This window comes from Metarhizium album, assembly GCF_000804445.1.
Source record: "Metarhizium album ARSEF 1941 chromosome Unknown scaffold_1, whole genome shotgun sequence".
NCBI classification, from domain to species: domain Eukaryota; kingdom Fungi; phylum Ascomycota; class Sordariomycetes; order Hypocreales; family Clavicipitaceae; genus Metarhizium; species Metarhizium album.
This window is the reverse complement of record NW_024467575.1, coordinates 2,715,494-2,735,582: the sequence shown is the minus strand read 5'-3', so window position 1 is coordinate 2,735,582 and position 20,089 is coordinate 2,715,494. Positions and strand designations below refer to the sequence as shown.

Sequence of the window (20,089 nt, the reverse complement as noted above, 5' to 3'; positions counted from 1 at the left end):
GGAGGGTCCGTGCACCTGGGCGGCTGAGGACAGTTCTAGTAAGGTACGGAGCACCTGGCAGGTACACAGCAGGCGCGGTAAGAAGAACAAGTGTACAGATGATCAGCCACGCATGCAGACAGACGCGGAGAATATTCGGCAGCGCTCCGGGGAGTCGGAGCCGGCACAACATGCAGGCGGTGGTTGGTGTGTTGGTGGCGGATGGCGGATGGGAGACGGCATCTCACCGGAGCTGCCGGCCCGTCGGACGAGGATGCTCAACCGACCGTTGACGTACGTTGGCGTGCATGGATTTAGGCGAAAAACGAGCTGCGATGCGACGCCGTGCGCCCGGTTGGCTGCCTAGCCGACTAGGCGGCCCCACAGCTCGGACATGGGCAATCGTCCAATCCAAGTCCGCCGCCCTGCCACTAAAATTTGACCAGGAATGTCAAGAACTGCACCGCATCTTCACAGCCTCGAGCGTCAACTCGTCTCCATGACGTGCATCCAGCAAGCCTCCCGCGCATCACCAGCCAGCTAGAGCCAAACTAGTGAGCCCGATGGCATTCGGCCTCGTCGTTTGTATTTGTAACGTTACAAATCGCGAATCGGGCAGCAGCTTTCCTGACACGACGCCGCAAGCCCAAGGCTGAAGTGAAGGCCTCTGGCAGCCCCGTGGTTGGAACTTGTTGGCGTCTTTGTGTCTTGTCAAGACGGATCGATGCAGACCTGGGGCCTCGGAGCCAGTTCCAGTTACATATACATGACACAAGTGCGCGCCCGCACACAAGACATATGACCTGCTGAGCATCACCACCCAGTCGCGACCGATTCATCCCCAGTCGTCATCATGCCGGCCTCAACCACCACCGAACCAGGCCGTCTGTCCTCCGACAAGACAGAGGTTGAATCCGGAATCGTATCGCCACCCGAGAATCCGTGCCCGCCCGAGCATCACCCTCACCCCGTGGCCCACGACAAGGCACAGCAGAGTGAGCCCGACGGTCCCGGCTATCCGCATGGCATCAAGCTCGTCTTGATCATCACAGCCCTGTGCCTGGCCGTGTTTTTGGTTGCTCTCGACCAGACCATCATCGCGCCTGCTCTGGGCGCCATCACCGCGCAGTTCCAGAGCGTCAAGGATATCGTATGCCGCGCCCGACAAACACGTCGCTCTCTGAATCGCCTTGACCGGTGCGAGTGCTAACGGTTGCCTTTTCCTTGTCCAGGGCTGGTATGGAAGCGCCTACTTGCTCACGACGACGGCCCTGCAGCCCATGTACGGCGCCGTGTACAGGCTGTTCAACGTCAAGCTGGTCTATCTCGGGGCTGTCTTCATCTTCGAGGTGGGCAGCCTGCTGACGGCCGTCGCGCCCACTTCCACCGCATTTATTGTCGGAAGAGCCATTGCGGGCGTAAGTCGTTGTTTCGCGTCCGCCGATGCCTAGAAGAGACGAGAAGACCCGAGGCAAACTAACCACCAAAGCCGTAGGTCGGAACTGCCGGTCTCTTCTCCGGCTCCATCGTCATCCTCTCGCTCTCCAGTAAGTCGGCAACTGCCCCAAACGTCCACGTCTCCCTGATCCCCGTTGACCGTGCCTCCCTCCCTCGCCCAGTGCCTCTCCAGAAACGTCCCCTGGTATTCGGCCTCATTGGCGGCATGTGGGGGATCGCCTCCGTCGCAGGCCCTCTCCTCGGCGGCGCGTTCACGGAAAACGCCACCTGGCGGTGGTGTTTCTACATCAACCTCCCCATCGGAGGCGTCGCCATGCTTCTCGTCACGCTCTTCGTCCACGTCAACCGCAACACCTCGGACACGAAGAACATGGCCTTTGCGGAGCGTGTCCAGCAGCTGGATCTACTGGGCACCTTCATCTTCATCCCCGCCATTGTGTGTCTTTTGCTTGCGCTGCAATGGGGCGGCGCCGACTATGCCTGGGGCGACTCCAAGATCATCGGCCTCTTTGTCGGCTTCGGTCTCATGATTGCCGTCTTTGTCGGCATCCAGTTTTGGCAGGGCGACAAGGGGACCTTGCCGCCTCGCTTCTTCAAGAATCGCAACACCTTGTGCGCCATGCTGTTTGCCTTCTTTTTCGGCGCCGGCTTCTTCCCCCTCGTCTACTACATCTGTAAGTCGTACTGTGTACACATAGACCCGAGCACGCATTCAAGCAGATGACACGACACGCTGACGCCATGGTAGCTCTCTATTTTCAAGCCATCCAGGGTGTGTCCGCCGTCCAGGCCGGCATCAAGATCCTCCCGCTCCTGCTCGCCACGGTCCTCATCTCCGTCGTCACCGGCGGTCTCATCTCCGTCATTGGCTACTACAACTTCATCATCATCCCCTGCATGCTCCTCTTCACCGTTGGCGCCGGCATGATCACCACCTTTGACGTGGACACCCCCCTCCGTCAGTGGTTCGGCTACCAGGTCATTGCTGGCCTCGGCATCGGGGCCGGCTTCCAGATCGGCGTGCTGGTGGTGCAGACGGTGCTCCCGCAGGGGCTGGTGCCCGTCGGCACGGCCTGCGTGCAGTTCTTCCAGGCACTGGGCGGCGCCATTTTCGTGGCGGTCGCGCAGACGCTCTTCCAGAACGGGCTCATTGATGCCCTCGGCAAGGACAAGACGGGCATCGACGGCAGGATCTTCATCAACACCGGCGCCTCCCAGATCAAGCATGTCCTGGAGAGGTTGGGCCGCTTGGATGCCCTGGATCGAGTGCTGGCGGCTTACATGACTGGGCTGAGGCACACGTTTTACATTTCCGTGGCGTGTGCAGGCTGTGCCTTTTTGGCGGTGCTTGGTTTGGAATGGAGGTCTGTGAAGCATGGTCCTGATGGGAAGCAGAGGCAGCAGCGAAGTCAGAATAGAAAGGAGTCTGCTGCTTCGGAGCATGTTTGAAGCGGTGTACATATATATGTATATATATGTATATATATATATATAGACATGTATTCCCCGTCGCGTCATGCCATCAATACGGCCTACGAGTAAGTGGTCACGCGCCATGCCACAACTTTACAGGATAAAGCGAAAAGGGAAAAAAAAAAAAAGTCTTCAAACTCGGTGGACGGCATGTCCAAACTCACTGTGTGTGATCCGGCGGCCTATCCCAGTCCACGGCGTCCTCGTTCCCCCCCTTGCCGTCCAATCCCACGAACCGCACGACCCAATCCCTCACGGCCCTGGCCTTGCCAACCTGCGGGCTCTCGTTCTCGTCCTCATTCTCGTGGCGGCCGGCCCTCGCCAGGCGCCGGGTGGAATAAAGCCCGCCGCCCTGCGCCCTCCACAAGAGGTGCAGCCTCGTCCACCCCCTCCGCAGGCTCTGCCCGTAGACCTTGCCCCGGAAGACGTGCAGCGCCACGTTCTCCATGAGCACCACGTCTTGGCGCCGCAGCTTGAGGACGTCGCTCTCCGCGGCCTTGTCCGCGGGCACCCAGAAGGTCACCGCGAAGCCGGCGGCCGTCTCGTCGCCCACGAGGACCTCCACCAGCGACAGCGTGCTGCCCCATCTGGTCGTCACGGTGCGCGGCCGGGCCACCGACAGCACGCCCGCGATGAGGTTCAGCGTGACCGTCTGTGGCTGCAGCGCGGCGACCCGCGCCGCCGACGGCACGTCCTCCAGGTCGGAGAGGTGCGGCGGCACAGGCGGCGGGACGCGGCGGCCGTGCGGGAGCGGGAGCGGGAGGCCCGGCGTCGTCGCCGGGGAGGAGGCGTCATGCGTGGTCCAGTCGAGGCCGACGCCGTCGGGCTCCGGGGCCGCGGTGGAATTGTGCGCGGCGAGGGATTCCTCGCAGAACTGGGCGAGGACGTCTGCGGTTCCGCCGTGGCCGGGCGACGTGGTGTCGGCGGTCGTGAAGAAAGTCGCGGTGCCGGGGGGGTTGAGCGGTTCACGCCGGAGCTGGTGGACTTGGCTGAAGCTCGTGGGCAGGGGCTGTCGGAGAAGCGGCAGCGACCGCCATGCCGTGTATCGCGTTGCCGGGGGGGGCTCGCGCGACGGAGCGGCCGGGAGTGCGAGGAGGTCCTGGAAGGGCTTGTCGAAGTGGTGGACGGAGCATGAGGCCTCTGTGATGGTTGATGACGGCGGTGGCCCTGCGAGGAGGAGGAGTCTGGGGGGTGGCATTGTTTAGGCGGGGTGCGCTGCCATGATGGCGGTTTCTTGTTCTTGTTTCGCTTTGTCACATTCTTTTCTCTACGCCGGGAGAGGAGAGGTAGGACGCGGACAAGACGGGATTCATGGGAACGATGCGGGATGCGGGATGCGGGTTGCACCTTGCAGCCAACGTACGTACGTACTTACTTGGGTGTGGGTCGTGACTCGTGACTCGTGACGCGACGACTACCGGAGGTGAGGGGAGATGTGCTCCAACACTCGCATCAACGACGGCACTCGAGGAGAAACACGGCATGAGATGAAAATCATATTTATTGATTGGTTGCCCATCGGCAAAGCTACATGGCAGACGCAGACAGGCTAGGTCTGCGACGTAATATGAACATCCTGCGCTGTTTGGTATGAGAAGGGAATTTTTTTCATGGTGTGAATATCTTGTTTCCTGGGTAGGCAAGCAGTTAAAGTATGTGAAAGATCAGGAAAACCGCAGCCGTCTAGTCATTTCCCCTTGACACCGAGACAAACGAAGGGAACTCACTCGTGATGTCGCTCATGAGTCATGACACGTTTGCCCCTCTTATCTCGCCGCCGTCATCATGCTCTCTGCTGACACGACTTGACGCAAATATAACATCCTTGTGTTGCGCCAGTTCCTCCGGTCCATGACTGGGCGCAGCTAGCTAGGATTCTTTCTTCTCCTTCGCGCCAGGCAAGGACGAGCCGTGGTTTTTTGGCCCGTCGTCTTTGAAGACCGCTCCTAGAATTGTTTCGGCTCCATTCATCGCTCGGCTTTTTTTTTTTTCTCTTTTTTTATTTTTCCCTGCTCTCACGGCTCTCGAATCCACTGTTCAGACCACCAGTCAGCCTACAACATGCGTCTGTCATTGAGATAGGGACTTTGAAATTTCGGCTCTCGTGGAGTCTACATTCATACCCCGGAAAATGACACGTGCAGTTTTTCACGGGCTGGCTGGTCGTGCGTCTCGTTTGGCCGTTTGAGAATGCTCCGGGGAGGCGAATGACTGAACGATGCCCACGGCTTGGCCACGGGCGTTGTTCTTTGTAGATCAGGTAACCTGGTGTTTTCGGCATTTGTGCCCTTCTTTTCTTGCGTACTGCTTTGCGACATGGCGAGCGTGGTTGCTGCTGAATATCCGTGAGAGGCCGAGTGCTGACACGCAGAGTGCTTGTCGCTCCATGTGGATGGACCTTGGGGGAGGAAAAAACCGGTGGATGGACGATTTAAATACTCATTTGGTGCCTTCCAGACCACACTGTACTGTCCTCAAATAGGGCGTCCGTCGTTTAAACAAGGAACCTACGGGTCAGGCCTAAACTGTGAATATGCTTTCAGTACCTCGTCCAAGCATCAAAGCCCACCAGAAAGCGGCAAAGATGCATGGCTAGGGTGCTGGTCATGGACAAAACGTGTGAGTAATGATGGCGTGACACCTCTTCATGATGTTTTGGAGACTTGCAGGCGGAGGCGCTTCACAGGTACATGAACTGGGCTCGTTTGCCAACTCAACACCTCTCTTGGTAAGCAAGCTTAGCAGAAGGGCTCATGAAAGAGCATTTTCATTGATTCTCTGCGGCTTGACATCTGTAGTCTTTGTACTTTTGGGGACGCTGTACAGGATACGAGGTCGCGGGCGCGGCGCATTTGCTGCCGTGACATTCGAACCCAGGTCAAAGCCGGATTCAGCCACCAGGTTCGCACGAAAATTGGCCGACTTGTTCATCTGGCGTGACCCGCACTTTCGCGCAAGGTCCGGCGGTGGATGAGACCAGATGAGACTGAATGAGATGTTAACGTTTTAGATGAGACTGGATGGATGAGACACCGTTGCTCCGGGACAGACGACAAAAGCACAGTGAAAACTTGGCTCGATGCAGGGGTTCAAATGTTGCCTCGCCGCCCCGCTCCTCTTCGCGGGGTGTGGGGGGGACGCAACCAGGCTGAGCAGTACCAGCTACCTTGAGTAGGTACTGCCACTGCCTGGTAGGTTCAGGTCTGCAAATGTCGCGGTACCCGTGGACAGTTACATGACCTTGACCTTGGGTTTGGGTACGTACCTAGGTAGTATTCACTGCCCTGCTGCGCCGTCGCTCCTTCCTCAACCTCTTCACAAGTACCTTCCCGGTAGACAACAGTACAGTCTCGACTTCTCGACACCCTGTGCAAGCTTCTCCTTCGCTCCCGTATATATCGGCATCATCATGACCTCCATGCGTCTCCCTCACCCTTGCACTACCAACGACGTTCCAGTCCGCCGGCACGCAAATACTTCGCACGCCATCTGAACGCCCAACGTCGCTGTGTGCCCGTGGCACCGTTGCCACCCAGGCGGATAAACCGTCATCGTCCCGAGTTGACTCCCAACACAACATGGCGGCGCTGTTCAACGTCACGGACCACATCATCCATGCTTCGCACATCCGAGAGTTCGCCCGTGCCACGGCCATTTCGCAAGATACCGCCCTTGAGCTGCATGTAAAGCAATACACTCCCAAGGACAATGCATCCCCCCACAAAGGTGACGTGACCTTCATTGGCGCCCATGCCAACGGTTTCCCCAAGGTACGTCGCACACAAACCGTCGACAATCCACGTCACAGCCATCTACACATCTGCATGCCCCGTCATGTTTGATGTCCGGGCCACCACAGGGCACTGACCGGGCCACCAGGAAGTTTACGAACCATTCTACAGCGACCTTTACCGGGAGCTGAGGACGTGTGGTGTGAACATCCGTGATATCTGGATTGCCGACTGTGCTTGGCAGGGCCAAAGTGGCATACTCAACCAGCAACGAGGTCTCTTGGGCAATGACCGTGAGTGTCTCTTGCCCACCACGGCACAACAACTCAAAGTGCCTACACCTATCGACTGACAATGCTCATGCCATGTCCCGTCCAGCTTCGTGGTATGATTACTCCCGAGACATCGCGCACATTATCAATACCTTCCGCATGCCGCGTCCCCTGGTCGCTCTTGGACATTCGTTCGGCGCAACCGCCCTCAGCTATGCCGCCTTAGCGCATCCCCGTCTGTTCCACAGCATGGTGCTCCTGGATCCCGTCATTGCCCCTTATCACAAGGGCCCCATGGAGTTCGGAGCAAGTCCTGCGACGGCCAGCGTCAACAGGCGTGATCTGTGGCCGTCGCGAGAGGCTGCTGCCACCCAGTTCAAGAAGAGTCCGTTCTATCGAGCCTGGGACCCCCGCGTCTTGGAACTGTGGATCAAGCATGGGCTGCACAGCACCACCTCAAATCCAGACGGAGAAGTTGTCTTGGCAACCACCAAGCATCAGGAAGTCTTCACGTTTCTGCGCCCCAGCTGGCCCGCCTTCGATGCAGAGGGCAAGAACGCCATCAACCCCAAGTGGATGCCCGACTGCGGCACTTCCATCAAGCTAGAATACTCCATGTATCCGTTCTACAGGCCCGAGCCCATTAATACCTTCATGCGTATGCCTAGTCTGCGCCCCGGCGTTGTGTTTATCTTGGGTGGCCGGAGCACCGTCATCTCCAATGACGCTGCCGAAAAGAGAACGGAAATCACAGGTACTGGCTTGGGAGGCAGTGGTGGTGTCGCCTCCGGCCGAGTCAAGCAAGTCGTACATGAGAAGTACGGTCATCTCATTCCTCTGGAAGTTCCTGGTTTCTGTGCCCGGCATGCCGCCGAATTTGTCAAACAGGAGCTGGACATTTGGGCCGCAGAGGAGGCCGAATTCGAAGAGTGGGCAAAGAAGTCGAATACTGAGAAAGTGACGGTCTCTCAGGAGTACAAGAAGCACCTGGGCGTTGGAGAGAGGCCGAGGGCGAAGATGTAGGCAGCTTGTTCAAACATGAATCTGTACTTGTAGACCATCCCGTCTCTCATAGAATAGAACGAGGCTTGCTGCTGGCATGTTTTGATCATTACAACATGCGCAAAGGAGAGCTGCAAGGAAATTCGTCAATTTGCTCTTGGCTACTCTTCAAACTCGGTGCTTCAATTTGCCAACTCGGACCAACCCCTCTCCAAATCGCATAAACCCTTCATCATAGCCAAATCAGCAGAAAGTATTCATCCCAGTCTTCCCAACTATACAGCACATGTCACGACTGCTGAGAAATCCTCCGGCAAAGTCAGATATAATACATGCTATCCCTCAACGACCGGTGAACCTGTCTCGTGCCCGCTGCAACTGACGAGTCCGTCGACGCAGAGGTTGCGACACTCTCCACATCGCTCACATCGTATTCTGGACGATGGGCGCGAGCACGCTCACATACTATGTCAGCGTAGTAGGCTGGCGGGCAAATGCTCACAGCCTTGGTGGCTCGTCCGAACAAGTAGCAGAGCTCATGAGTCAGACGCTCCAGCTCGTTGGCCGCTTTCTCGCCGTACTTGTACCTGAATATCTCGTCCAGCAGCACAGTATAGTGTGCCGGCCGGGCCGTTCCCTGTAGGGCCTCATGTGCAGTCAGGTAAAAGTCCCAGTACGGGGCCAGGGTGATGCCGCGGTCGACAACAGTGCCGTTCTTGACGTTGCCGGAACGGGACATGTCTTCTGTGTTGGTGGGGTAAAACCTCGTCTGATGTCGCTTGACGGAGACGATGATGGATAACTTTGGCTGCTTGCCGGATGGGTATGTCTGGCGGCACGCGTCTCTGATCATGGGCAACTCCTGCTCAACAACCTGTGCGAACTGGCCTTCGGAAACGCCATCGCGAAAAATGACGATGTATTCTGGGAGATTCTTGTTGTTTTTAGATCGCCACAGGTCCAGGCGGGACTTGAAGGCATCGGTAAGAGTGCTGCCGAGCATTTCCTGCTTGGACTTCTGTTCCCATGCCATGGCGGGCCATTGAGCAAAATCCTGGTCCACAGAAGCGACGAGGCCAACCAGGCTGGGAGGCTCGTTGCCCTTGACGACATTCATGTTAGTTGGGTGAGTGACATCGTAGCCGACTAGCATTGTCTTGCCTTCCTTCAGGAGACCAAAGTCATTGCTGAGCTTGTGGTTAACACCACCAGACTTGAGATTAATCTTGAGGCCGACGTTGCTGTAGTAGGACAAATTCTTCTCCTTGAACAGGTGTTTAGCTACGAGACAACTCGTGTGAATGCCATGCGTGCAGTCTCCTAGACGCTTGATCTTGGTGTAAAGGCCGCCGCCGTCTTTCTGGCCCAGGATAAACATGATGTGCTGGATTCTGTTCTCCTGAGCCCATGCGAAGAAATTTGTCAGGCTTGCTCCGTCCTGGGCGCCCTCTTTGGTCATGAAATGTTTAGGCAGCTTGACAGGCGACTTGGCGATGTTCACGCCCATATCATTAGCCATAAACTTGGCAAAGTCCTCCATTGTCTCAAGACCGACTTGTCTATCATTGTCCCGGAAGAGCAAGTTCATATATGTCCATCGCGAAATCATTTCGCCCCTTTTGACGACTTTTACGGCCTTCATATTCCAGGATCCATTATAAGGGTTCACAGAGATCTTCTTCTTAGTGGCGTCAATGTAGGCCACAGCTGGAACGTTAAGGACTCGTCCGTTGACTGTAACAAGACTCTTGTCGACAGAGATTCCGAACTTCCGAAGAGATGCATTGTCGTCATACTCCAGGACTTGTCGGGCATCACTAGATATGGACAGCGCGTTCTCGTACGGGGTGCGGCAGGCGAAGGCGAGCATGGCGGTTGTTTCCTCCCCAGTGAGCTTTGCCTTGATGCTTTGCCCACGCTGGATCTCAACGACTTCAGCCGGGAAGAATGTCGGACGTTTGGGGGTACCGAGGTTGAGAACAGGGAAGTCCTGGAGGTTCATGCCATACTCTGGAAGAGGCAGTTTAGTCACTCCGTCAGTAGTTACGCGGAGGCGGTCTGAGGAGTGGCTTACTCTTCTTGTAGTAATCAAATACAGTGATGAAACGGCTTTCTTCCTGGAGCCAGAACCTAACATTCTTAGGTCCCGGATACTCATACTCCGGGTTGATCGTTGGACGGTTGGGCCCATCAGCAGTTGCTGCTGTTAGCTTGGTCACAATGCCCTGAAGAGTCTTGCTTCTCCGGACTTTGGTGCCATCAGCTGTAGTGAAAGTTACCCACACTTTGGCCCTGGGCAAGAACTTGGCAAAGGCACCCACAAGCCTCTTTAACCTGTAATCATCACGAGCCGCCTGCTGAATGCCGAGGGACTTCATGACTTGATCCATTTTGCCAGCAACTCGGAAGACACCGTGAGTGACGTTGGTGTTCAAAAGGAGTCGACCGGTAGCTAGTCGAGCTGATTGAAAGAACCCACGCGCAGCAACAAGAGTGCGATAGTCTTGTTGCAGACTGGCGGTGGTTGCATACTTGTTGAAGGGGAAAAAACGAGAACCGCCAACGGCCGTGACTTCGCCTAGTTTCGAACGCGCGTCATGGCCAAGAATGATATTCAAGGCGTCAACCATCTCTGGAAACTTTGGATAGGTGTTTCTGTCGCCATTATCATCCATAGTACGCGTGTAAGACATCATTTCTGATACACATACCTCGGTAGGCCCTTCAATTAGGATGTTGACGACGTCGGGTTCGCGATCATCACTTTCAGCCGGAATGTTGATCCTCATGGGGTTGCTAGGTATGTCCAATGGTCTATCCGAAATTATCTGGTCCTTGAACTGAGATGCCAGAGCTAGGTTCTTATCTGTAGAGAGGATTTGTCTCAAAATATGCTGGATGGCAAGACCAAGCTTTCGGCCCTTGACATCCTTAGCTTCCGTTTTCTCTTTGCCTTTGACAACAGAGGCAATATCTTCCGTCACTTTTAGGACGTATCTGTAGACAACTGGAATCTTGAAGTGGACTGGGAAATAGTTTGCCCAAAGCACAACGGACTTGCCACTGGACCCGAATGCTGGTCTCTCGGGGAAAGTATCCAGGCTGGCTGCCTTCTGCTGGACAGTCAAGGCGCCCATTTTTGCGGTGAGTTGCTTGAAAGCTGATTCGTTCTTGCGGATGATGTTGTTTTCCAGCTCCGTGACTGTTTGATCGGGACTAGGAATCCGGCCATCGATACTATAGGAACTAGGTCAGCTCTGGGGAAGATGGCCACCCAGCACAATGCTTCCCGTACCTGAAAACTTTCGACCTCGAGTCGTTCGCAGGTGTTCCTCCCCGGCCGCCTCGAGGCCCTCCTCTGCCACCACGATCCGGGCCGGATCCTCTACTTCCTCGGAAGCTTCCTTGGAAGTCTCCGCGACCGCGACCGCCACCTCCACCACGGCCGCCGCGACCGCCACTGTAGCCTCGATCAGACATTGTCGCAGTGTCTCCAATGTGTCAACGTTGGTCTGTCTGTGTGGGTGGCAAGCAAAACCATCTGGCTGGGTGTTGATATAGCCGTCAGAAAAAAGTAACAACGAGGGTTACTGGTCGCGTGCTATATCGAGGTTTCGAGAGGACCTTGAGGTGCGGGGAAGTCTTCATATCATTGGAGAGCCGCCTTTTTTTGGGCCGGATTTGGCACCCAACGTTGAGAGTCATTCAGCCTTGAGGGGAGCTGCCGCCGAAGTATTGTACTCCCTACAGAGTACGTAGTATGACTCTCTTGGTGGGTGTTAACGTTGAACGATTGGAAGCTGCACAGCCTTTATAGCAGCCGGATTCTCGATTAGGGCGGACGTCGGTTCTAGCCCGCGAGTCCGTGAGAGCTCCGTGTGAGAGCCGTTCGGGCGGTCGTTTCGACCGGTGCGGCGGGGGGCGTGATTAATTTGTGAGCGTAACGTTTGTTGTGCACATTTGTGCCGAGCGGTCGCAGAAGGAGCGTTCAAGCACAGACAAGTTCAAGAGACAACAACCATCACAAATGGCTCTTCAACAGCTCAATAATACTCATCCTCAGCCATTCACACTTTGCATGGGCCAAAGACCTGCTGCGGTTTTTTTTTTTTTTCTTTTTTTTGTCAAACCACGCCGTCGACAATCATCAATATAAATAACCGCGCACACGATGCTTCACTCCGAATGGCGCCGCAATACTAGGTGATCGCGCACCCTCGTCAGTTGGGTTCTTCATCGACTCCTTCACTCAGCCGACCCCTTGCGATTGGCGCCTTTTCGATTTCGGCCTGGACAAGCTTGTCTCTGCATCCTGCATGGACTCACAGGATTCACGGTAGAACTTGCCAATAGCTACAATCGCCATACGACAAAGCCCGAGACTCGACAGATTTCTTGCTGCGGCAAACCAAGAAAACATGACTCTACGGCGCGGGGCTCGTGTAGTGTTTGTTAACCTGTAGTGTCTGGCATCTCGATGGACGAACATGTTGAACTGTACCGAAAGATCCGACTTCGCCGGCGTCTCCTCTCCGTATATTGGGCTCCGACGAGTTTGGAACTGGGCAAAACCTGTCATTCAGTTGTTGATTCGTCACTTTTTTGCCGCCTCGGTGCCTTGAACCTCGATACCAAGACCCGTCCAGATGCCGCTGCCGCCTCCCGGTCACGTCGCGAAACAAAAGAATTGCAAACAGTCCTGCAGGTCGTCAAGCTTCACGACGACCAATCAAGGCCTTACAGCCTGAGATTTAACCCTATGCGCATGCAAGTGCCACGCCATCAACTGTACAGACGGCTCACGATAGTGGGTCGGCCGTGGCTGTGTAGGTGACGTCGTAGGCATCGACCAACAAGAAGGATTGAAGAAGCGCCGTGGTAGTTAAAAGGCGAGACGGATTCGCACAGGAGCGTTTGAGAACAGACCACACGAAAAGGGCACTGCCTCGACAAGGTTCGGCAGGTGTCGCCGAGACGCGATGAGTGAGTCGGAGCGAACTAGGAGTGATGCAAGACAGTTCCCGGCAGAGCAAGCCAGCAGCTTCATAAAGAGACATGCTATGTCGCTGTTTCTGTCAGTTCCTCTATTCGAACATCTTGCGAGTTTTCCACAGTTCCTTCAGATTCGCGGGCCCAAGCAAACGTGACGCAATGGGTCTAGCCAAAGCCGCCATCAAAATCGTCATCATCCCTATTGTTATAGTCGTCGTCCTCACGGTCCTTGGTGTCGTTTTGATCAAGATCAAGCGCAACAAGAGCAAGGCGTCCAAAGACGTTGAAGGGGGAGAGTTTCCCCCTCCAGCCGTGTTGCCACCGCCGAGCTACCCTGCCGTACGGCAACCCCAGACGACCTATTCTACACCAAATATCGGGCGCAGGGAACAATGGGTTTAAATCACATTCACTAGTCCCCGGGTTTTCCCTTGAGGGTACCGGGGTCACCGGTCACGATACCATGCGGGTGTTGCAAAGATATGGCAGGACCGCGATTCCAGGGTATCAGTTTCAGATCTGCAGCGGCACTTGGGAGGACTGTTCTTGATGAGAAAAATGTAACGTTAGCCGGCGAGACGTTGCGAATACATGTGTTGGTTGCCTCAACTTGTTCCACGCGCAAGTCCAGCGGTCTTGTAATTGGCTAGAGAGCATCAACGCCAGCTTCCAAGTTATAACTACTGAATCGTAAACGGCAGCGGCCATGAGATGGCCCGAGATGGCCCTCCCCGCCCCGTCTGCCCCCACGACCACGCCCCGCATGAGTCATCCATCAGCACCAGCATCAGCAGCAGCAGCGATGCGATGCGATGCGATGCGATGCCGTGACAAAACCACCACAGCTCAACCCCTTGATCGCGAACCTCGCACACCATGGCGAACAAGCGCCGTCCCTCCATCGTCGGCCCAGACAGCGGCCCCGCGCCCCCGTACCCCTACAGAATGGAGGGCAAAGTGATCCCAGGCTTCGGGCGAGGCTCCAAAGAGGTTCGTTCGTCCCGCCCCCTCCATCCCGCCCCGGCCAAGTTGAAGCAAACCAAAACTCTCTCAAAACCCGCAGCTCGGCATTCCCACCGCCAACCTCCCCGTGGATCCCGCCCTCGCCCCCTGGATATCCTCCGTCCCGTCCGGCGTCTACCTGGGCTACGCGTCGCTCAGCCTGCCGGCCTCGTCGCCCGAGGCCTCCTTCACCGCGTACCCGATGGTCATGTCCATCGGCTACAACCCGTTCTACAAGAACACCGTGCGCAGCGCCGAGGTCCACGTCCTGCACGAGTTCGCTGCCGACTTTTACGGCGCCCACATGAGGCTGCTGATCCTGGGCTTCATCCGCGAGGAGAAGGACTACGAGAGCCTCGAGGCCTTGATTGAGGATATCAATTTCGACTGCCACGTCGCCAGGCGGAGCTTGGCCCGGGAAGCATGGAGTGCGGAGAGCGTCGGGGACGGGGCTGACTGGTTGCTCAAGGACCTCTAGGTGCCCCCTTTGCTGACTTGTCCTCATCAATCATCCTCGGCGTGCGTGGTGCCGTAGCATCTGGGGAAGGGTGGGAACGAGTTAAGACGTACGACGGTACAAAAGGGTCTTTTTTTTGTTATTTTTTTTTTTTTGGTCGGCGTGGCAAACAAGAGGGCGGCGGTTGGGGCTTCTTTGGGTGCTTTGAAAAACCACGTTGGGTTGAAATGTAGACAAACGTCGAGTAGACTCTGGCTTGTATAGATTTGGAAGAAAAGTTTCGGATAAATTTCGTGTGTGCTTGTGCAGCAATTTTTGTATTGTACGACGTGTACGGCATGTACAAGACCGCGGGTATCGTAAGCCTCATCTAGGCATCTACCTCTTGCTCCTCGACGTGGCCTTTGCCTGTTGAACCGTTTCCGAGACACCTCGAATCCCCCCTCCCCTTTTGTTTGTCTGTGTCTGTTTGAAATCCAACCAGTCCCATACCCCATCTCAAGTACCCAGTCCAGATGAGATCCGAAAAAGAGGATGAAAGCAGATATGAAAACAAGAAACAAGCAGAGGACAAAAACAAAGCAAAAACACCATCCATGCAGATATGTACAAAACACCGGCTGCATCAACTATACGGCAAGCTGGTGCGGCTCTTGGTTCGGATAATACCGTGGTAAAAACTGCCATGGTTAGCCAACATTCTCATTGTCCTCGCATCACGTAGCATCTCCTCCCTTGGCTTACATTCATTATGATCATCATGGGAATATCAAAGACATCCCGCTTAATTGTCCAGCAATATGTGCAGTTGACCTTGCCGTCCTTTTCGATCCGCGAGATACCATGCTCGCTGTCAATCTTGGTGACACGACTGCTCAGGATACCCGTCCGGTCTCTGTGCGTAGACGTGTCCTTGCTGTCCAGCATGTCTCGTGTTCGGTACTTGTTCAGACTGCAGCTCCTTTGAACCTTGCCTCGACTGTCTTCAAAGGCAAGCTGAGCAAAGTCGCGGTAGAACTGAACAACGCTGTCGTCATCTAGCAGCTCTGCCAGGTAAACAGGCTGTGGCCTTTCACCATTCGGTTCAAGAGTAGCAGTTTTGAGATGCGGTGTCGTGGCAGCGGATCGTGTGTTGCCGTCGGTCCCGTCGTCCGACCCCTGTGTCGGTCCAACGAAGACGTTTCTGTTGGGCTCCTTGCCTAGCAGCACATCTTTCGTCCAACCCGTCAGGGCCGTGAACTCCTTGTTGACAGCAGCAACCTCGCCAGAGCGCCGACACACAATCGTCGGCGCGCAGCAGTGTTGAAGAAAGTCGTCAAACTCAAACAGAGTGCGTTGGAAACACTTCTCCATGAACAACAAATCTTCTTTTGTCAGGTCCTTGGTGCAGGCAATGAAGGAAGGACGGATTTCCCCCAGTGACCTCGCAATCATGACCAGTTTGGTCAACGGCAGGCGGTGCTTGATCACCGAAATCATGTTGTGAAACCCAGCAGTGTAGGGATAGGGTTCCTTGACATTGGCATAAACGGAAGCAGAGTCTCGTCTCTTGCCAATCAGTAGTTGAGAAATCTTGTCCTGCATGGGCTTCATTCTGTTTGCAGTTTGTGCTACGCTCGGCAAGTTGTTGAATGTCGTGTGCGGCGACCCGTCGAGGGCCGCCTGCGGACTCGGGGTGGCATCTGTGCTTGGACTAGCAAGACTGTTTGGCCCTGCCGCGATAGCATATGCATGGGGCAACCCGTGTTGCAGATTGCCTTGGGTGTAGATGGAATTGGTGGAGTCGATTCCGGAGTAGTCGCTCCCGGTCATCATGGTGTCAAAAGGCTGGTTAGGCCCATTGCCAAACAAGGAGGCGTAGTTGGCCTCGGTTGTTGGCGTCGCGGAGATGGAATTCTCTCGTGGTGGTGTTTCGGCAGCCAGACCCATCTTGTTCAGGATGCCGAACTCCCACCCGGCATACTGACTGCCGAAGTTGAGGCCCTCCAAGTCGAAGTTGTACAAGGCAGGGTTGCTGGGGTCGAATAGGGCATTGAAGTCCATGGCATTGCCCTGCATCATGCTGTCCATCTGAGGTGCATTTGCTGCTGAGCCGGCCTGAAAGCCCGACGGTGCTGGCGAGCTGAATGGTAGGTTGTCTGACAAGCCTACCTGCGGCTGATTGGCAGCTGAGAAGACAGGAAACGACGGCCCGTTGCTCTGGGCAAGAAAGCCGTTGCCTGCAGTCACCGGAGATACAGTATCGGTATGAGTCGAGTTGTGGCGTTGGCCATTGGTCCGAACACGCTCAGCTTCTGGGTCGTAGTTGGGTCCCAGCACAGGCCGAAGTGCTTCAGGCGGCGCGTCGTGAAGATATTTGGCCTTCTTACGCACGCCGTCTTGACAAGCGTCGGCCAAGCCTCGTTTGATACAGCGCTTACACGGCCGCTCATCACCTACATTTACACTGTCGTCAGCACCGGCGCAAAGGCAATCTGGGCCTGTCTGCCATGGGAGGGGCGGAGAGGATGTAGCTTGTAAAAGAATGACTTGACCATCGACAGGACGGGTTCAAGTCGTGTAATCATGTCACAGCTCACAGCGTAGGGACTTACCGCATGTCAAGTGAGCCCTCTGGCACGCGAAGCAGGCTCTGCGGGCCTTCTTCCTCCTAGGTCGCTGAGGATCCTTTGGATCATACTTCTTCTTGGTATCAGTCATATTGTCGCCGTCCTTGTTGGGGGACTCGCTCTCTTCCTCATTATCGGACGGGTGGTCCGACAAATCGGCACTATTGTCCTCCACCTTGTTGGGCATCTTGGCAAGGTTTATATAGGCCCAGGGCCTATCGTTCCGTTAATGCGGTCAAATTGCTTGAGCTCAGGTTTAAACCCCGGTAGGTCCCTCTGCAATGGCTCTTGGTCCTGGTCGTGTGAGAGCAAGATGGCGACACACAATGACGGCTGGCCCAACTGCCACTTGCTACAACGCATCCAAATCCTTGCGCGTGAGGACCACACCTCTCTGCGCCTCTGTTACACGGCCTGTACTTTGTGTTAGACCGCTGATGACAGTGTTTTGTTGGTGTATGCGCAAAGTATGGTCGGTGCGCCCACAAAGGAAACCTCCCACCCACGCTATTAACTACCGGTCAAGCAAAAGGCTCGACCTATTTGTGGACACTGCGGCACTGGGTGAAACAAGCAGTTGGAAAGGGCGTAGTCTCACAAATATCTCGGCCGAGTAGTTGGAGTCGGTGGACGGCGACCTTGGAGCTGGGTCAAAAAGGGGAGGGGGGGGGAGACCGACCAAGGCAGACGATCACTGTGGCTTCCCGGTAGATGATGGGTCAGGTGTAGTGCCGGAGAGAAGACCAGCAACTCGATTCCCAGGGCAACTCGTATTCTCCCCCACGACGGTTGGATCAAGGACGCCCAATGGGGTGTACGGTGAAGAGAAGGCGAGGCGTTCGTGTGCGACGAAGGCGGTGGCCAGATGGGCTAGAAGGATGTATTGGTCCCCAAGGTTGCATGAAGTAAGCCTTGAATTGGCTGTATATTGGTCGTAGTGGCTGCTCGAGCAAACGCCAGAACATCACCAGCGTCTTGTTTTCGAACAAGTAGGGTGGAGGTTTCCCTGGATGTTGCTGGCGACTAGCCGGTATACCGAGGACGGTCGTAGATGTACGGAGTGTAGGAGGTGACGGCGGAGCAGTCAGTCACACGCAGCCACCCGGGGGCCATGTGCTTGTCGGTACGTGCAAGGAATCCTACTTATGCAGCATTGGCATTGACCAAACGCGCCGAAGGAAAACAAGCGTTGAAGGAGCACGGCGCACACGACTGGTCGGCCTAGTGTTGGTGGTGGCGGGACAGGGTCGAGGCGAAGAGAGAGGCCGACAGTCGCGCGTAGCCGAGGAGGGCATGCGAAAGGTAGTCAGTCAGTCAGTCAGGTCGGTGCGGTGACGTCGTCGCGTGGTGCAGTCAGCTATTACGCCGTGCCAGCCGGCGACTCAAGTCCCTGGTGTGCGCGCTGCGACGTGGTTGCTGCTGGGCGAGGGAAAGTGCACGAGGACGAGAAATTTGCGCTTCTCCCGTCCGGCTGGGAGATTTGGCGATGGAGTTGAGTCGAGTCCTTCCTTTGCTGTGCGAGGAGGAAGGAGCACGAGCACGAGAACGAGCACGAGCACGAGACGCCGCAGGGTTGGGCCTTGGGGTCGGACGAGTTATTAGCCGGGCCTCAAGTGCTCTCTAAGGAATAATCGAACTGTGGTCCATGTCCTTGTCTAGGGCTGGAGGGCAACTGCAGGGCAGCGCACATGTGTACGCAGCGTGAGGCAGGAGCGAGCGCAGCCACGACTAGCGGCTTCCTCGTCGAGTCAAGTTGTTGCGAGTGCGCCAAAAGGGCGCCGGCGGGCCTCGGCGGGCCTCAGCCAGCACTAGCCGACCAGTGAATGCTGGTGGTCTTTTGGGCCTTGGAAATGCATCGACTGCCCCACGCGGGGGGGTGGGGGTGGACGTCCAGAGCACTACAGCAGAGCAGGCTGGACGGACATTTGACAAGTTGGCCCTATCCTTCATGGGCCCGTCATAGGGTTATTGTTGTTGGTCAGCATTCGGTTTCCTGTTGGCTTGTATTTTTGTTGCCGGCGGTCCAGCATGGAACTTGATTTTCAACTGACTGCGGGGTTCTTTCCTATTCCCAAAGGGGGGGAAACCAAAATCAGAGCCCGGGCCCAATTACCGCCCGCCTGTACGTAAGTCCTCCCGGGATACATTTAACTTACTAATTATTAATCAACCACTGTCTGGCAGTAACGTCTGGACTGGACTTACATCTGTACCGTCAGTTAGATACTGGGTCTAAGTACCTTATAGGCTGGCTGGCTGCCCCTAGTGGTGCTCAGCGAGTCCCAGCTGGTCACTTGATCACTCGAACGCAGACTCCACTTTCGCACATCGCCGCAATCTGTGGCTTTCTGCACCAAGTCCAGACGGTGTGTTCACAGAACAGAATGTTGGTGCCCATTCCGCTTGGATCCGTGAGCATGATGAGAGGACGTGGAAGGACTCGTTACTTGGCGGCAGCACATGGCCGGGCATGGGCGTGGGCATGGGCATGGCGGGGTTCCTCTTTGGACGTCGGCTGTGCTATGACTGGCCCGAGGTTGTTTCAGATGTAGCGACTACCCCAGTGCTGTGCTGGAACAGAGCCGCATGTCAGGTACTCGGCACATCGGACGGCTGGTGCGGGCGGGAGGGGCCGGAGCTGAGGACTGAACGGGCTGAACGGTTGTGCGTGGAGACTCGGTTCGACAGGCCGGTAAATGGTTGCAAGTAGGTACGTACTCGCAACGCAACATGGAACCTGTAAGTTGTAAGTGTGCACAGTTTTTTACGGGCCACGACATCAGACGAAGCCAGCAACGGCCGGCTTATGCGAGGACACCGTAAGCACTCGAAATGAATTATTAATTACATATCTGCAGGGGCTTCTCAAATTCGCCTGACACGGACATCCAAGTAGAAGACTCGACACGTTTCATTTGCACTACCTACCTAGGAAGGTGCATTGTGGTCTCTTCACATGTAGTCTGCGTTATGTACTCGAGCAGTTTGCAAGTAGTACCTAAGTGCTTGCTCAAGAAGTAAGTGCCTTAGGTAGCCCAAGATAGGTAAGTACCTAGGCACTTGGCCGTGAAGAGCACGTGCAGCAGTAACCAATGTTCCCCCGTTGCTTCCTTC

The 20,089-nt window shown here is 55.7% G+C and overlaps 6 protein-coding genes across 6 annotated transcripts; 3 read left to right on the top strand and 3 right to left on the bottom strand.

Moving 5' to 3' along the window:
* Positions 1-832: 832 nt before the first annotated feature.
* Positions 833-2,886, top strand: MAM_00781 (MFS toxin efflux pump (AflT); the record flags this gene model as incomplete). Its single annotated transcript, XM_040819580.1, has 4 exons — positions 833-1,129; positions 1,212-1,397; positions 1,475-2,111; positions 2,186-2,886. 4 exons carry the CDS (start codon positions 833-835, stop codon positions 2,884-2,886), a joined length of 1,821 nt encoding a protein of 606 aa, XP_040682845.1.
* Positions 2,887-3,070: 184 nt separating this feature from the next.
* On the bottom strand, positions 3,071-4,108 carry MAM_00780 (Nucleic acid-binding, OB-fold protein; the record flags this gene model as incomplete). Its single annotated transcript, XM_040819579.1, has 1 exon — positions 3,071-4,108. The coding sequence occupies one exon, from the start codon at positions 4,106-4,108 to the stop codon at positions 3,071-3,073; it is 1,038 nt and encodes a 345-aa protein (XP_040682844.1).
* Positions 4,109-6,488: 2,380 nt separating this feature from the next.
* Positions 6,489-7,936, top strand: MAM_00779 (uncharacterized protein; the record flags this gene model as incomplete). Its single annotated transcript, XM_040819578.1, has 3 exons — positions 6,489-6,680; positions 6,790-6,934; positions 7,020-7,936. 3 exons carry the CDS (start codon positions 6,489-6,491, stop codon positions 7,934-7,936), a joined length of 1,254 nt encoding a protein of 417 aa, XP_040682843.1.
* A 298-nt stretch (positions 7,937-8,234) lies between these two features.
* Positions 8,235-11,395, bottom strand: MAM_00778 (QDE2-like protein; the record flags this gene model as incomplete). Its single annotated transcript, XM_040819577.1, has 3 exons — positions 8,235-9,925; positions 9,990-11,152; positions 11,211-11,395. The coding sequence occupies 3 exons, from the start codon at positions 11,393-11,395 to the stop codon at positions 8,235-8,237; spliced, it is 3,039 nt and encodes a 1,012-aa protein (XP_040682842.1).
* A 2,388-nt stretch (positions 11,396-13,783) lies between these two features.
* On the top strand, positions 13,784-14,387 carry MAM_00777 (Riboflavin kinase; the record flags this gene model as incomplete). The annotated part of the gene is made up of 2 exons (XM_040819576.1): positions 13,784-13,897; positions 13,971-14,387. The coding sequence occupies 2 exons, from the start codon at positions 13,784-13,786 to the stop codon at positions 14,385-14,387; spliced, it is 531 nt and encodes a 176-aa protein (XP_040682841.1).
* Positions 14,388-14,995: 608 nt separating this feature from the next.
* MAM_00776 (Zn(2)-C6 fungal-type DNA-binding domain protein) lies at positions 14,996-17,162 on the bottom strand (the record flags this gene model as incomplete). Its single annotated transcript, XM_040819575.1, has 3 exons — positions 14,996-15,046; positions 15,111-16,801; positions 16,961-17,162. The coding sequence occupies 3 exons, from the start codon at positions 17,160-17,162 to the stop codon at positions 14,996-14,998; spliced, it is 1,944 nt and encodes a 647-aa protein (XP_040682840.1).
* Positions 17,163-20,089: the final 2,927 nt, after the last annotated feature.